This window comes from Drosophila elegans, unplaced genomic scaffold, assembly GCF_018152505.1.
Source record: "Drosophila elegans isolate 14027-0461.03 unplaced genomic scaffold, ASM1815250v1 contig_753, whole genome shotgun sequence".
NCBI classification, from domain to species: domain Eukaryota; kingdom Metazoa; phylum Arthropoda; class Insecta; order Diptera; family Drosophilidae; genus Drosophila; species Drosophila elegans.
In genome coordinates, this window is record NW_024546108.1 from 808,894 (window position 1) to 825,633 (window position 16,740).

General features: G+C 46.2%; 1 protein-coding gene across 1 annotated transcript in view; it reads left to right on the forward strand.

Moving 5' to 3' along the window:
• LOC121467801 (protein amalgam) overlaps positions 1–16,740 on the forward strand; it is a 338,558-nt gene that overhangs the window by 234,505 nt on the left and 87,313 nt on the right. Inside the window, exons 7-8 of the mRNA XM_041710084.1 lie at positions 10,043–10,162; positions 10,216–10,389. Of these exons, the coding sequence (XP_041566018.1) occupies positions 10,043–10,162; positions 10,216–10,389 (294 nt within the window). The remainder of the gene's footprint in view (positions 1–10,042; positions 10,163–10,215; positions 10,390–16,740) is intronic.

A 16,740-nucleotide genomic window follows, 5' to 3' on the forward strand; every position in this document is an offset into this window, starting at 1 on the left:
GCTCCAGACACCTTATCAAAATAATCAATGGCTCCCCTGCGCATTGCACTATGGAATGCCAACGGCGTTTCACGGCACAAACTTGAGCTACCACAATTTATGAATGACAATGAAATTGACGTAATGTTACTTGTAGAAACCCACCTTACCAATCCGAGGGTATATGTTGTACAATACTAATCATCCTGATGGAAAGGCCCATGGAGGCACTGGAATCCTGGTTAAAAACGTGATCCACAACACGTTTGCTACCAACTACATGCAAGTCACATCTTAAAGTTGGGTTGTCACATTCTAGCTCCAACAGCGGTGTACTGTCCTCCTCGATTCACGATATCGGAAGCCCAAACTATCGACTACTTATAGCAGCAGGAGACTATAACGCCAAGCATACGCATTGGGGATCTCGTGACGCCGAAAAGTAGACAAATGTATTACGCAATTATAAATCCTAGCAACAAAACTGTGTGCACCGCTGGTAGTGCGACTATACTCTCCTCGCGAGGGCGGCAGGAAGCAGGTCCATAGTCTAGTAGTGACTGTGGATTCTGACGAATGGTAATCTGGGACATGGGTAGGTCTTTAAAGTGCCTTCCCTCAAATTAAATGTTACGGGATCCGTGCCCACTGACTTTAAGGTTCGCAGCTGAGGTGTTAATCCAGCCCCACCAACCCTGAGGTCCGCCGCGCTTGCCTGGTCGAGCAAAGCGGGCGATTATGAAATGAAAATAAATAAAGTAACCCAATTTTCGGACTTCGCGGGGGAGGTAACACCCCAAAAAATTGTAATAGCGTCGAGAAAGAGCCGCAGCCAGGGCACTACGGTTCCGACGAGATCGAAAGCAGTTGCTAAGACCAACACTTCATACAACAACCACAACCACTGGGAAAGATAACCAAGAATGGTGCGGAGAGCAAGTCCGACGACAGAGACGCGGAGTACAAGACATAGTGCCTTGCCGAGATTGCGGCGTTCGAGGAGTACCTGAAGACGCAACCTTAGGCACCTCAAACAGAGCACACGAAGAGGGACCGCTTCCATGAAGTTAGTGAGAGCGCGCCAAAGCGAGCAAAGGACTCGTTCTCGAGGACCTTTCTGGCGGAGTGCATGCCACGTTTCGGTATGCATTTGAGGCCCTCAAAATTAGGCTCGTCCACGCCAAAAAGTGACCGAGCAGACCGCGAGCCCGCATTTGCTTTCCCAAGGACGACAGGGCGATTCTAAAGGTGGAGAAGGCTCATCCAGCCATCCATTTTCCTAACTAAGCATCGCTGCCTGCCGTATCCGGAAAAAGCGGACAACACCATCCGGTAATGCCCATCGAACGGAACCGGACGAGATACTGAAGGAGGTCGATGACACCAAGAAGCTGCTGGACGACATCGACGCACACTTCAGCAAACCTGGCAGTTCTTCTCAGTAAAAGGGACACAGACAATGGCATCATATAAGAACCATGAACACGAGACGAGCAAGTCACTGGTCTAACATTGCAAGAACATACACTATTTTAGACACACGGCTCGGTCCTACCTCCCTAGGGCTATTATAATCATTTGGAATGACTATAACGCACTTCCAACATTAGTACTCCGGATCTAGCAGTCGGAATATTCGTTGTGGTGGACGGACCGGCGATAGCGGTAGCCTCAGCCTACAAGTCCCATGAAAAACCGGCTCCGTCTGAGCCTGTTATCAGGCTGATGCAATGGGCTGAAGAAACCAAGACGATCCTAGTGCTCGGGTGTGTCGTAAATGCGAGGCATACACTGTGGAGGAGCTCTGAAACCTACGAAAAACGTGAGTCTCTTTTTAATAACATAATATGCCGTAACATCACCATCTTGAAAAAAGTTAACGCACCCACCTTCGAATTCCCAAGCGCTAGAGATTTTCAGGGATGGGACGAGGTGTTAAAGCTCACTCTAGAGTAGGAATTTATCAAATATAAGGTCTGTTTTTGGGGAAAACAACCAAAATGCCACCGTTTAGTTTAGAAATATAAATTAAACGCACGATAGGTTCAATTTAAATTATTTCTTGATTTTATTAGCTGTGCTCGGAGTTTGCAGCGATTTTGTATAACTGACTTGCAGAAAGCCTTACTTCAAATTTTGTACATGTTTTCGCTGTAGCTCAGCTGAATAGATAACGCGACAAATGTATCGAGATAAGAAAGACGAAGAACAATAAACATGCAAAGCTGTATAACAGCCCTGCGTGTGCAGCGCACACCTATGAGCATTTTACTAAGTGCTGGCGGTCTGCTCTAAACATACTCCCATACTATTGGAAGAGGCACGGTTCCAACCAAATGGGATTCGATGGGCAGAGCGGCTAGTTTGGTGGCGGCCCTTTTGGTGAGACCTGTAGCTGTCCGGACCACAGCTACTCTGACGACGTCGTCCTTTCCGGGTATGACTTCATGGATGCACCCAAGCTGCCATTTCATCGGTTGAAGGTTGTCCTCCTGAAGAAATACAACACGACCGATTTGGATGTTGGATGTTTTGATGCGCCATTTGTTTCGTTCTTGCAACAGGGACAAATACTCTCTGCTCCATCATTTCCAGAAGTGCTGCTGCATTTGTGATATTCTTTGCCAACTGCTTAACCGGCCTTCGCGAAGATGAGTAACGTCAGACTCAGGAAACCTTGTGTAGCTGGAACCTTTGAGGAAATGCGCTGGCGTTAGCACCTCAAAATTTTCAGCGTTTTCTGAAATTCGACAAAGCGGACGGGAGTTGAGAATGGCAGAAATTTCATATGCAAGTGTTCTTAATTCATCAAGGGCTAAGATGGCTGCACCGACAACTCGGTAGAAGTGAAATTTTGCCGATTTAACAGCCATCTCCCATAGACCTCCGAAATGTGGGGCACGCGGGGGTATGAGCTTCCAATCAATCCCATTCGCTAAGCAGGAAGAAGTTATCGAAGCCGTGTGTGGTTCGCTCAAAAATAACTCCTTCAGTCCCGCTAGCTCTCGTTTAGCGCCAACAAAGTTTGTCGCATTATCACTCCAAATAGTACGTGGACTGCCTCTGAGGCAATGAATCTTCTCAAAGCTGCAATGAAAGAATCCGTTGTGAGATCCTGGACGACTTCCAAGTGCGCAGCCTTCGTCGAAAAGCAGACAAAGACGGCGATGTAGCACTTGTGGGGTGCTTTGTTCCGGGCCTCTGACTTGTGATAGAACGGTCCACAATAGTCCATTCCTGTGGTGTGAAATGCTGGGTTAGGCTGAACTCGATCTGCTGGCCGGCTACCCATCACGTGTTCCCAAGCTACAGGCTTCATCCGAACGCATCTGACGCATTTGTTGTTGACGCTAGCCACGAACTTTCGGCCTTCAAGTGGCCAATACCTTTGCCGTAAAGCAGCGAGCAACGCCTGTGGCCCTGCATGGAAGTATTTCTCATGATAATAGACGATAATCGCCCTGGTGACCGGATGAACCTTGGGTAACAATATCGGATGCTTAGCCTCCTAGTCCAAGCTCGCATTTTGAAGCCTTCCACCAACACAAAGTAAGCCCTCAGAGCTAAGTATTGGCCTCAGAGAAATCAACTTGCTCTTCGGAGGACAAGGCTTGCCTTGCCTAAGAACCTCATACTCCACCGCTATGTGAACTTGTTGAATGCTCGTTAGAAGCAGAACGGTTCCGAAGCTGATCTCGTAAACGGTAAGATAGATGGTTGAAGGTAATGATTGGCTCTGCAATTTGAAATGAATTGATAAATGTACGCGAAAACACGCTGCAACTTGTCGAATGAGTTGGAAAACTTGCAGTTGATAGATATGTCCCAACGGTTCCAATTAGCGCCTCCGACCGCAAATATAAGCATGCGCCGTAAGCTGCAGCATCTCAGAATCCGTGCATCTCGACGGAAGCCTGCGATTGCATTACGAATCGTGGACATTTTTGGTTCTGGACGATCGACAACTGAGAGGTCAACTCACCCCATGACGAAAGAAGGGGCTCTGGCAGTGTGTCGTCCCAATCCATGCTAGTGCTCCATAGCCTTTGCAAAAAAATTTTGGATTTTGTAACAATGGGTGCTATTAAACCAAGCGGATCATAACATTTCGCAATTGTTGACAACACAATCCGTTTTGTTGCTCGTTGACTTGATAAAATTTGTGAAAAGTTAAAGAGAAGATTATCCGAAGATGGATCCCAGACCAGCCCCAAAGCTTTGGCGATAGCTGATCCGTCGTGGAATTTAATCAATTGCTCTTTAACGCGATCAGACTCTTCTTCGAGGGCGCTTGCTTCATTCGAACACCATTTTCGGATCGGAAAGTGACCCCGCGCCCGTAGCTCCTTTACCTGATGACGAATTTCTTTCACCTCTTCAACTGAATCGCCGCCAGAGATAAGATCGTCCACATAGAAATTTCTACGAACGATTTTTGCTCCAACTGGTTATGATTCCTCTTCATCATAAGAGAGCTGATGCATGGCTCTTACAGCCAAGAAGGCAGCCGACTTGGTTCCATAAGTTACCGTGTTTAGTTTATAAGCACTCAATTTATCTGTGTAGTTCTCTCGCCAAATAATACATTGCAAAAAGTCATTATCTTGCAGGTGTCTCCACAAAGAGCTACTTTAAAAAATCTAAACCGAAGCAAAATATTAAAGATTTTTTGCTGAATTGTTGGTCCTGCTAGAAGCAAGTCGTTTAGAGCTATTCCAGATGTAGTTTTAGCAGAACCATCAAAGACGATACGAAGTTTAGTTGTAGTGCTTTCAAGCTTCTGAACAGAATGGTGAGGCAAGAAAAATTGTGGCACCGCTGGATCCCTTAATGCGAGAGGCATGTGGCCTAAGTTGAGGTATTCCTGTAAAAATGCCGAATACTGCTCTTTCAGATTGGGGTTCTTATTTAGTTTTGATTCCAAACTTTTAAAACGAGGACGGGCCAGACAGTAGGAGTCACCTAAAGATTCGAATCCTAAAGTGGATAAAAGGCGAACCGAATATTTACCATTCTCCAGCCTAATGCAATTTTCTTTAAAATGCTGCTTGCATCGTAAATCCTCGGCCAGCATCGATGGTTTTTCTAAACTGATGTCTTCAATCCCGCAAAACCGTTTTACTACGGCAGCAAGTGTGTCATCATCTGAATGATCAGCAAGCATACTTGACATACATGACATCCCTCCAGAAACTATTAGTGTGAGCGATTGTCTAAGTTTTAAATTAAGTTGGCTAGCTAGGCGCGTAGTAATAAAGTTTAACTGAGAAGCGGAATCTAATATTGCTCGGCAAGGCATAAATGCACCAACTCTATTTTTTACGTAGATTATAGCAGTTGGAAGCAGAACGTAATTCATTGGCATTGTATTTAAGGTTTGTGGTGGAGAGTGCGTTAAATGGTGATTAGGTTTTGATAATGGAGATGAGCATGACACTAGTGATGATGAAGTCGATGGTAATGGCTGAGAGCTTATAGATAGGTCGGATGATGGAGATGAAACTGAGGTCGATGGTATGGATGACTCTGGGATAATGTGCAGTAATGAATGGTGCTTCATGCGACAATGTTTACAATGAGTTGACTTACATTGCTGCAAGCTATGGCCTTTGCGTAAACAGTTGAGGCAACGGTGCATTTTCTTTGCTTTCCTATATCGAAGATTGGGACTCAAGCTTAAGAATCGGGAGCATTTTGGCAAATAATGATCTCTAGCATCGCAAAATAGGCAAATTGGATGGTTTGAGTTAGTAGCAGACGTAATCAGTATACTTAGGTTATATCTATGCATGCTTTTTCCCACCTGATGGTGTTGTGTTAATTACCACAGCTTGGTCCAAGTTTTCCATCATCCGGCACCTCTTCTCCAAAAACGACTCCATAGCATCCCGGGTAGATAGCTCAGAGATTGACAAATCATCTTCCCATTTTTCACGGGTACTTTGATCCAGCTTGTGTGTCACGATATGAATGAGAAATCCATCCAGAATTTGTTGTGTAGTGGCCAGGGTACGGATTGCTCGAAGATGCGAATTCGCCTAAAGAGGACCTCAAATATTGTAATTTTTCAATATCATTTAGCTCGTCATCATTTCCAATCATCGTGGTAAAAGTTGCAATAAAGTCCGGCCATTCTGAGTACGATCCTTGAAAACGAGCAATCTCTAGATTTGGCAATAGAGGTTTCCTAAATCTGAAAGAATGATCCGCATTGTTTATAATATCAAAGGATGTAGAATTGGCAGCTGTGGAACCCGGTAAATGCAGTTTGCCCAGAGCTGCTAGGGCCCGATTTAGTTTCGCCTTTAAATCCATTAAGATTGCGGAAAATTCAAACCGCGTATCTTTACTAATCTCCGAAAAGTCCAGTTTTTTCAACGAAGTCTGTGCAGAATCGAGTTCCAAGTTCATAGAGTTCACCCATTCCAGCCGCGCGAGGACATCAGATTCATCAAACTGCTCAGTAGCTCCAGCAGTTAAGTAATAATTTCATTGCGTTTAACTGCCGCAAAACGGAACGCACTTTGGCTCGGTGAAACTCGATGTCACTGGGAGCATCATTTTGAGACTGAATCGCGTCTCCATTTTCGCGGTTAACCATTTTTTAATTGTCTGACCGGATTAAGAGGGCAGGAAACACCCTATGCCTATTGCCGCGCAAATGTAAATGCACCGAGCGTCGCCAACAACGTAACGGAAACTTTGACTTTGTTGTTGTTCTTTTTACCGAAATTTTTGCCTAGCAACAGTGCATTGACTTGGCAAAGTAATGTATGTGACCATACACATACACGGCTGTTTACGAGACACGGCTATTTACAGAGACACTTCCGACCTTATAAAGTGACAAGCATCACTAGGAAAATCGATCTAGCCGTGTATGCCTGTCCGTCCGTTTCCTCGCAAGCTAGTCTCTCAGTTTAAAGCTTCATGAATGAAACTTTCCCAAAAGTTGTCTTTCGATTGCAGGAAGTATTAATTCGGAGCGAGCCGGATGAAACGGAACAAAATTTCGGCATGCCAAAGCTTATATACCCTTGCAGATTTGCAAAAACTAAATAATCTTTTAAAAAAAACTATATATATGTTGCAGCATTGATATTATTTTCCGACATTGTAATAGCGCAGCGAGTTTCCGTTTTACACGCACGAAATCCTGAACGCAACTACTGGCGTCATCCCTTCTTCTTTCTGTGCTTTCCACCGAACCACACTCGGCGACAGCGACACAACGCTGTCGCCCCGCTAAAACGGTACTTCTTAAGCGACAACACGCATACAACCAAACAAAGCACCGTTAGAGGCCGATGAAATTACTGATGAAATTACTTTACTGATGAAATTAGTCTTCTGGAATTTTCTAGAGACTGTATACCCATACACTCATACCAACATCCACACACTCTTAGTGTGCGCCGACATATATATATATAACGATCGATAAATTCATAGCTAAATCGGCATAGCATCATTGCTTTTATATAATTTTTATTTAAGCAATAGCTTTAATAGTATTTAAACTTCGGCCGTTTAACCAATTTGAACGTCGGCGAGTGCAGACGTTTATTTATTTCTTTTGTACTCCGGAAAACAATCGTTAAAAAAAACCCCGATAGAAAATAAAAATAAACATCGAAAAGGCGCTTAGTGCGATGAAAAGTCGCAAGTTACTATCATTTGTGTTGTTATCTAGTGCTTCTAAAACTAAAATACAAATAAAAGTGATGAACCCAAACGAAGATCGGGCGCAGCGCCAACGTAATCAAGACGAGCGTCGGCTCTCACTGCAAAAGAGCAATGCATGCTTCTCTTTCGTATCGACAGCCGAGGCAGCAACAACAAAAGTTACTGTGATCGTTAACCCCAACACCCTATGCCTATTGCCGCGCAAATGTAAATGCACCGAGCGTCGCCAACAACGTAACAGAAACTTTGACTTTGTTTTTGTTCTTTTTACCGAAATTTTTGCCTAGCAACAGTGCATTGACTTGGCAAAGTAATGTATGTGACCATACACATACACGGCTATGTATGCAATATACGCGTTTGACAACAATTAATTGCGTTTCCTTTTATGTTTAATGTTTGCAGCACAACACAGTTTTGCTTCTTTCACAGCGCGAAAATGCTCGAAAAAAACAATCGGCCGGCCGGCAGCGCGCACATAAAGTGTTCGTATGTTTGTGACTGAGATGCAGCAAACGACAGCGAAAATATGTTATGCATGCAACATGCAGACTCCGATTGAACGAATATCACGTCGGGGTCGCCAAAATGTTCATGGGGAAAACAACCAAAATGCCACCATTTAGTTTAGAAATACAAATTAAACGCACGATAGGTTCAATTGAAATTATTTCTTGATTTTATAAGCTGTGCCCGGAGTTGTAGCGATTTTGTATAACTGACTTGCAGCTTGACTTCAAATTTTGTATATGTTTTCGTTGTAGCTCAGCTGAATAGATAACGCGACAAATGTAGCGAGATAAGAAAGACGAAGAACAATAAACAAGCAAACCTGTATAACAGCCCTGCATGTGCAGCGCACACCTATGAGCATTTTACTACGTGCTGGCGGTCTGCTCTAAGCATGGTCGATATATGGATACTTTCGAAACAACATTCTTTTTCTGATCATTAGTACTTCGGATCCAAAACCTAGCCCACGTAGACCTAACTGGGACAAATTCGGTAAGATTTTCCATTCGAAAGTCAGAAACAGGAGGATAAGGGTAAAATCCTCTATGGTCATGGAGGTAGAGGACCTAATACTCTAGGAAAAAACAACCGCCATGGACAAAAGAACTATGTACTCTCAATTAGAATTCACTAATAACGTACAACATCAGCTATGCTACCAAGGTATGGGAGTTATATAATGAAGCACTAAAAGAATACAGAAAAGCCATAATTGCAGCCAAGAAAAAATCTTGAAAAATTTATTATTAATTATGAATTACACGGCTGGACTAATAAGGATACTAGCAAAGGGGCATTCTAAACTTTTCAAAACAAACAAGACGGCACAGCATTTTTGACAGGGGAGGAGTCACTGGAAGACTCTAGCGGATGCGCAATTTCCAAATTCCAGGGTGCTGAGCAAACAAGACAGACGAGGCTTATTATAACTTTTGAAAGTATTAAACGGCCGATAGACTCCTTTGACTGATATATTAGCGTTATCCCGGCAATGCTACAAACTACAAAAGACACCATTAGTAAGTGGCTTTACGAGGCATGCGTCAAACTGGCACAAATATCGCTTTCATGAAGGGGAGCTAAAGTTGTGTTCAAACCAAAACCAGAAAGAAGAGGTCTCACCCTAGCGAAAGATTATAGGCCGATTATAGGCGGCACTGCACGATGTGGTACGTTATTAAGAAAAGTCGCTACATTTTAAACAAAACACGATGGCCACATTTTTAGATATAGAAGGTGCGTTCAGAATATGTACCGGTGTGACGCTCACGAGCAGATCGATAACAGCCGAACTGAGTGGAACTTACCTCAAACGCTTTGTGAAGAGACGCACACAACGCTAGGCCTTACAACGCTATAAAAACTGACAAGAATACAAGAATCAGCCTGCGCAGGAGTTACAGGGGAGTTCGGATCATGTTCAGCGGCCGCGCTGCAAGAGATGGTCGGAAAAGCAAGATCACAGGAGATCAAAGCTTTCCTGGCCAACTTACGATAGCAGGAGGACACGAGAACTGACAACTGAAAGCAAAGGGGATAACAGCAGGATTACTGCTCTGCACTTAACCAGATCAGCGCGCTATACTTCGGAGACTACCAGTTGGATTCATTATAGGAAAGCAGAACATAGCTGCAATCTTAGGATTCCTAAATGAGACAGGATGTTATTTGTACTAAAGGTAACGCATTTACAATAGCTTAAGAGGGTGTGAATCAAAACGGAGCTCTACTTGGAGGTTTCTCGGAAGAACCTTATAACTTTTACCTACCTACCATATAAACTTCGGCTGGTCGAAGTTTTCTTCTTTTCTAGATTAATATTAAATATTAAGTATACGAAAATGTTTGTATTTATTTCTTTCAGTTTCACCAACAATTAAGGCTATTAATCAATTGGTGGGAGCACCCGTTGAAAGAGAAGTAACTTTAGAATGCATTGTTGAAGTATACCCTAAACCTCTTAATGGTTGGTATCGTAACGAAGGTAAGTGTGATTTCTTTGCAACTAAACAGGTTACTAAATAAAATATTTGCTAGGAAATGTTAAACTGCACAACGGGAACAAATATAATATTACTGAGGAAATGATTAACTTGTACACTTGGCATCTCAACCTTACCATTAAACATCTGACTAAATCAGACTTTGGAGCTTACAGTTGCTCAAGCGTGAATGCGCTTGGCAAGAGTGAATCACGCATTCGATTGCAAGGTAATAAAGAAATACTTTTTTTTGCAATTTTTATGCTTACATATTTCCCACCACTTTTATATTCATTTTTTTGATGGAGTAAAATGGCTTTGCATCTCACACTACCGTCGTAGATGTAGTATGTGGGGCTCGCAAACACTAAAACCCGTCCTCATCAGGCCGTTTATCTACTTTAGAAAAGCTTTTGCATAACTTCGAAGTGGGGCCTCATGCATTAAAAGCGTATCTGCTCATACTAAGCTCAACGGTTCGCCTTTGCTAGATGGCCATTATGTACCAAATTGGTTGTCCTTAGGTGTCCAAATAGAAAAGGGGGCCCACAGAGCCCTTCTCATTTTGTCCAGATCCCTTATCTTCGAGCGAAGAATGTCTCCGATAAAAGTCGCTACCATTTTCCAGTTCTCGCTTTTACGCATCTTGGGTACAACATTTTCCGGCGAACTTGTCCCGATTGCTTCCGCCAGGTTGCTTCGTTTTTGTGCATATTTTACAGTGAAATACTGTGTGTTCTGCATTGTCACACTGAGCGTCTGCACAAACGCAGCTGACTCCTGTGCTTTTGTCCAGCTCATGTAAAAACGAGCTGAAGTACCCATGACCCGAGAGCGCTTGGGTTACGTAGAAGTCTATATCCCCGTTTCTTCTGGTCCATCTAGCGATGCTCTCCCGTTCCCAAGTTTCTTGCCAAAGGTCGAGAGTCTCCCTTTTGCAGTTTAAGATAGCTTAACTTGACGCTCCTTCTGCTTGTCTGAGTACAGTTTTTTGGTTCTCTGGCCAGCAGGTCAATCGGAAATACTCCTCCTAAGACAAGTGCTTTTACACACGATACTGTTCGATGAACGCTTATTATTCGGATGGCAGAAGTCATTTGAACAACCAAAAGATGCTTCTACATTTGGTTTCCAGCTTGTCAGTCCAGACTTCACATCCATTGAGAAGAATGGCACTTGGCGGTCTTTGGACCGATACAAAGATGTTGCACCATGAGCTAACGTTGCGGCAGTGGACCTTGGACCCGATCACGCGAGCTGAAGAAGAGGAATAATCAGGACAATCACAGGCTATAAAAGGGCGGCGCAAGCGCAGCTCACCCCGAAGTAATTGTGCGAGAATCAAAGCGAGTGCGTGTTCGCGAGACCAGTAGCAAGTTAATCAAGTGCCGAGTACCAGGGTTCAAGATCGCAAAGTCGAGACGCCGAACGACTGTGAGTCTACAAGGCTGAGACTTCAACGCTGAGACCCAACGGGTGCTAGGTCGTGGTTAAATCGAGCTCAGGGAGTCCTTGTGTGGAGTCTGCGAAGAGGTCGAACCTAGTTCGACCTGCTAGGCGATACACCTTGCAGACACAATCCGGACCAAGCGTAGGGAGCCTGCGATAAAGGAAGCTGGGCGAAGAGGCAGAACCTAGTTCTACCTGCTAGGCGAAACACCTTGCCGGCCCCGACAGTGAGGTTCGCATAACATCCAGAGTCTCGGAGGAGCCGTCAAGAGTCAGACACCAGCAAGCAGTCGACGACGAGGAGCGACGCCGCAGAAGACAGCGACGAGGAGCTGCAGTAGCGGAAGAGCCGCAAGGCTTTATACAAGGAGACGAATAAAATCCTTTACGATCCCGACAGAACTCCTGCGTTTTTCTTTGGTCAAAGGCAATCACCCAATATAAATTTAATGGAACTATCCAACAACCTCTCTGAGCTAGCCGCCCGTTTGAGTAGCGAGCGAGAATATCTAGAAAATCAGGTCGTTACATCTGACCATTGAACGAAGGAGTGCCGGAATCGGCGACTCACGTTCTGTTGACGATGAGGATGTTAAGGCCACAGCGAGCTTCATCAGCAAAGAACTGACGGTTGGCGGTAGGAAAGGTTGGACCCACAAAGAGGCAAGTACGGATGGCGGACGGTAGATGCGGAGACATAAAATCGCAGCTAGAAATTCAAATCGGACTTGGCACAAGTCTTGGCTGGTGATCATACCAGGATTGGGCACTGGTGCTAGGATGGAACTTCCTCACCAACATCGGAGCCGAGATGAAGTGCGCAGGTGGCAGCGTTGTGATACCGGCGAGGGACAGACACCGAGGCTGGTTGGAGGAAAAACTGTCGGTAGCAGTCGTGGAAGCCACGAAGGGATTTTCGGAAAAGGATGTGGACCAGTTTTTAAAGACGGAGTTGGAGAGCCTGGAAAATCTGCAAGGCACGTCAAACGTGGCAATACACAGGATCACCACCAAGGTCGATCAGCCGGTCAAACAGTGGTACTTTCCGAAAAATTCAAAATGCAGGGCGAGATCAGCTCCAAAGTAGACGAACTACTTGAAAAGGGGTGCATCGAGCTGCCAAGAAGTCCGTACAGCTCAACCATAGTCATGGTGAGGAAGAAGAACGGGAAGTGGTGGCTTTGTGTGCATTTCAGGCAGATTAACGCAAATTCCGTGAAGGACGCTTATCCAATGCCGATGATCAACTATATCTTGGACCAACTTCGGGAAGCTAAATAGTCATCGGACGGAAGCTAGAAGAGCACATACGTAAACCAAAGTATTTAGAAGACTGCGAGCGGCGAAACTGAAAGTAAACGCTGATAAGTGTAAACCCTTCAGGAAGGAACTTTAATGCTTAGGTCATCGCATTACAAACCAGGGTATCGGGATGGCTCCGGAGAAGGTATCGGCGATAGCGTTGCAAAAACCACCGACACCTCTCAAAGAGCTGCGGCAGTATTTGGGAGTGGCGTCGTGGTACAGGCGTTTTGTGCCAGATTTTGCCACGCTAGTACATCCGCTGAACGCCCTGCTCCGAAAGAGTGTCAAATGGGAATGAACCGACGACCACCAGCAGGCCTTTGAAGCTGTCAAGGCGAGATTGGTCGGCGACCCAATTTTGGCATGCCCGGATTTCACAAAACCGTTTGTGCTGCAGACCGATGCCAGCGATTATGGGCTGGGTGACATTCTAACTTAAAATTTCCATTCCAGCCGGACCTTGAACGGGTTGGAAAAAAATTTATCGGCAATTGAAAAGGAATGTTTAGCAATTGTGATGGCCATAAGGAAATTAAAACCAAACCTGTAGGGATACCACTTTAAAGTGATAACAGATCACATGGCTCTGAAGTGGTTGAATAGCATCGAGAGCCCAACCGGAAGAATCGCACGATGGGCACTGGAGCTCCAACAAAGCGCCTACAGGAAAGGCCAGCTGAATATTGTGGCGTCCGCACTGTCGCGGCAGCCCTTGCCTGAAACCTGCCGAAGGATGAAGACGAAGCCACCAAGTCAACCGACGAAACAAGCCGAATGTAGCTGGATAAGGGACATCAGGGGCAAAATAGCACAGAACCCCCAAAAATATCCGGACTACTTAGTGGAGGCCGACCGGCTGAGAATCTCGATATGCCGACGGCCGGAAACATGGGCAGCCGAAAGACAATCGCGAGGGTGGTAGCGAGGTACCATTGTCCGGGCGTGCACCGCGACATCGAGAAGTATCTGCGGAACTGTGAGAGCTGCCTCAGGTACAAGCCCAGTCAGCTGTAGGCAGCCGGGAAAATGCTCCCCAGAGGAGCCCTGGGCCACAGTATGCGCCGATTTCTTTAGGCCGTTTCTTCGGTCGAAGCACGGTAACGAGTGCTCGTAGATCGGATTTCAAAGTGGACGGAAAGAGTGCCGATGCGTAGGGCAAACACCGAGATGCTGGAAAAGGCAATCCGGGAGTGGATCATCTCAAGGTACGGCGTGCCGAAGGTTTTGAAGGCGTTCAAGCGGTTCTTGGCAGAGTGCGGGAGTGCGGCACCACTCACAACCCCGTACACGCCTCAAGAAAATCATACGGAGAGGGCAGTAGAGATTTATTTATGTAATCCCAAGTAGTAATTTAATTAAAGAAAAAACACTTAAGTTTAATAAATTTAGTTTTTTTATTATTTTACTGGAGCGGCAGTAGTTGCCGCTTCCAGCTCTCAGGAGTTTCTTGTGTTTTACAAATTTACTTAGCAGCTAAAGAGCTCAAAGTTTCGTAGCTGCGCTGCCAACAGCAGCGGAGAGACGGTTATATATTCTTTAATATATAGCTATGCTCACTTAGGCTGGAGCGCGGAGGTATATGCACATACATGAAGTCCACTCGTGGAACAATTATGCTGACACTTGCACTTTCTGTGCGGGTCAAGGCATAGCGATCGGTTCGTATTTCGGCCACTTAGGTTTATGACCGGGACTTTGAATTATGTAAGCACTGCAAAAAAGTGTTACAGTTTGTACCCTTTTAGTACTCTTCGTACAGGGTGCTCGATATATGTGCATACAGCAGGGCATTAGAACGGTGAAAACAATGGTAGCGCAGTTGGCCGGAAAAGAACATCGAACGTAGGATGAGAAATGGCGAGAATTGCAGCTTGCCGTAAACACTAGTGTGTGTCCACAGGGTATTCCCAGGCCTTCGTCACGCAGTGTAGAGAGCCCAGGTTGTCGAGCGCGTTATTTGATGAAGAAACCACCGGCACAGGAAGGGAAACTCAGACCCCGTCGGAAAACGCGAAAAACTAAACCGTTCAGAATAATTAATTTCGGTAATTTGCAACCTGCGGCACGAAAGCACGGCCAATGAGAGAAAAACACACATATGCCAGTTAAAGCTGAAAAGCAAGGAGGGGCAGTCAAAACAAGTCCGTCGTATCGGAGGAGTACTGTACCCTAACCGAAGAAAGGGGGAGCACGATACGCGGTATCTAACTAAACAGTTTTCACACACACACAGACACACACAATCAAGAGCGCGAGAGCGGGACAGGGAGGGTTCAAAATTCGTTGACACCGTTACCGGATAACGCGCACTTGCACAGAGTGCGATTGCGTTACCGGGACACGCCGCCGCGAGTAACGTAATCGAAACCCGAGGTAGACGCCGTAGACCGTTACCGGCTAACCCGCACTTGCACAGATTGCGTGGGAGGCGGGCACACACAGAGCGAATCCCGTTGCCGGTAAACGCCGCCGCGAGTAACGGAGCCGAAAACCGAGGTAGACACCCTTACCTGCTAGCGCACACTTGCACGAATAACGGAACCAAGGATGCGAGAAAACCGAGGTTTCGTCAGCGACCCCGCTGCAGGAGCAGTCCTTTTCAAAAATGATTGTCATGATAAACACACGCAGCAGCAGCAACAGGCAAGTTGAGCGCGAGGTGAGGGAGGAGCGCGCCAGGGAACATCCAGTGGCGAAGTGGGGGCGGACCTTGGAGAGGTCGTCGCCATCTCGTCCGACGAGAGCGAACCGGAGGAGGACGGGACGGAGTCAGCCCCGAGGTGTCCTCAGACGAGGACGACGGGGCGCGACGAAGGACCGGATAATTTTCCGCCGATTGAGGAATACAACGGCAGGTCTCAGGCGGATCTGCCTTGGGCAGATACCGCCGTCGGGCAAGCCCAGGGAGTGGGCCCGCATCACGGAGGCGCGGGCGGTCGCGGTACGACCGTGGAGGGGAACGAGTTTGGCGGGGAATTTGGATAAACGAACAACAGGGGCGGGGAGATCACCACTTTCATAACATTTCCGAAGAAAGGGGGAAATGTGAGGAGTCTTTAAACTCCCCACAAATCCCGATGCAGGAGAGATGCCTAGCATCAGCAAAGTAGGCGAGAATGCCGGAGGAGTCAAGGGCAGCAAGGTCAAACTGTAAACAACGGACCTTGGAGCCGGCCAAAGCGGAGACACCGTGACATCACGCTGGACATTGGACCCTCACATAGCAAGGGCAACAAGGTCGAACGGTAAATTGGCGGTCTTCGGACCGGCACAAAGAGGTTGCACCATGAGCTAACGGTGCGGCAGTGGACCTTGGACCCGATCACGCGAGCTGAAGAAGAGGAATAACGGGACAATCACAGGCTATAAAAAGGCCCCGAAGTAATTGTGCGAGAATCAATGCGAGTGCGTGTTCGCGAGACCAGTAGCAAGTTAATCAAGTGCCGAGTACCAGGATTTAAGATCGCAAAGTCGAGACGCCGAACGACTGTGAGTCTACAAGGCTGAGACTTCAACGCTGAGACCCAACGGGTGCTAGGTCGTGGTTAAATCGAGCTCAGGGAGTCCTTGCGTGGAGTCTGCGAAGAGGTCGAACCTAGCTCGACCTGCTAGGCGATACACCTTGCAGACACAATCCGGACCAAGCCTAGGGAGCCTGCGATAAAGGAAGCTGGGCGAAGAGGCAGAACCTATTTCTACCTGGTAGGCGAAACACCTTGACGGTCCCGACAGTGAAGTTCGCATAACAACCAGAATCTCGAAGAGTACGACGACGAGGAGCAGCAGTAGCGGAAGAGCCGCGAGGCTTTATAAAAGGAGACAAATA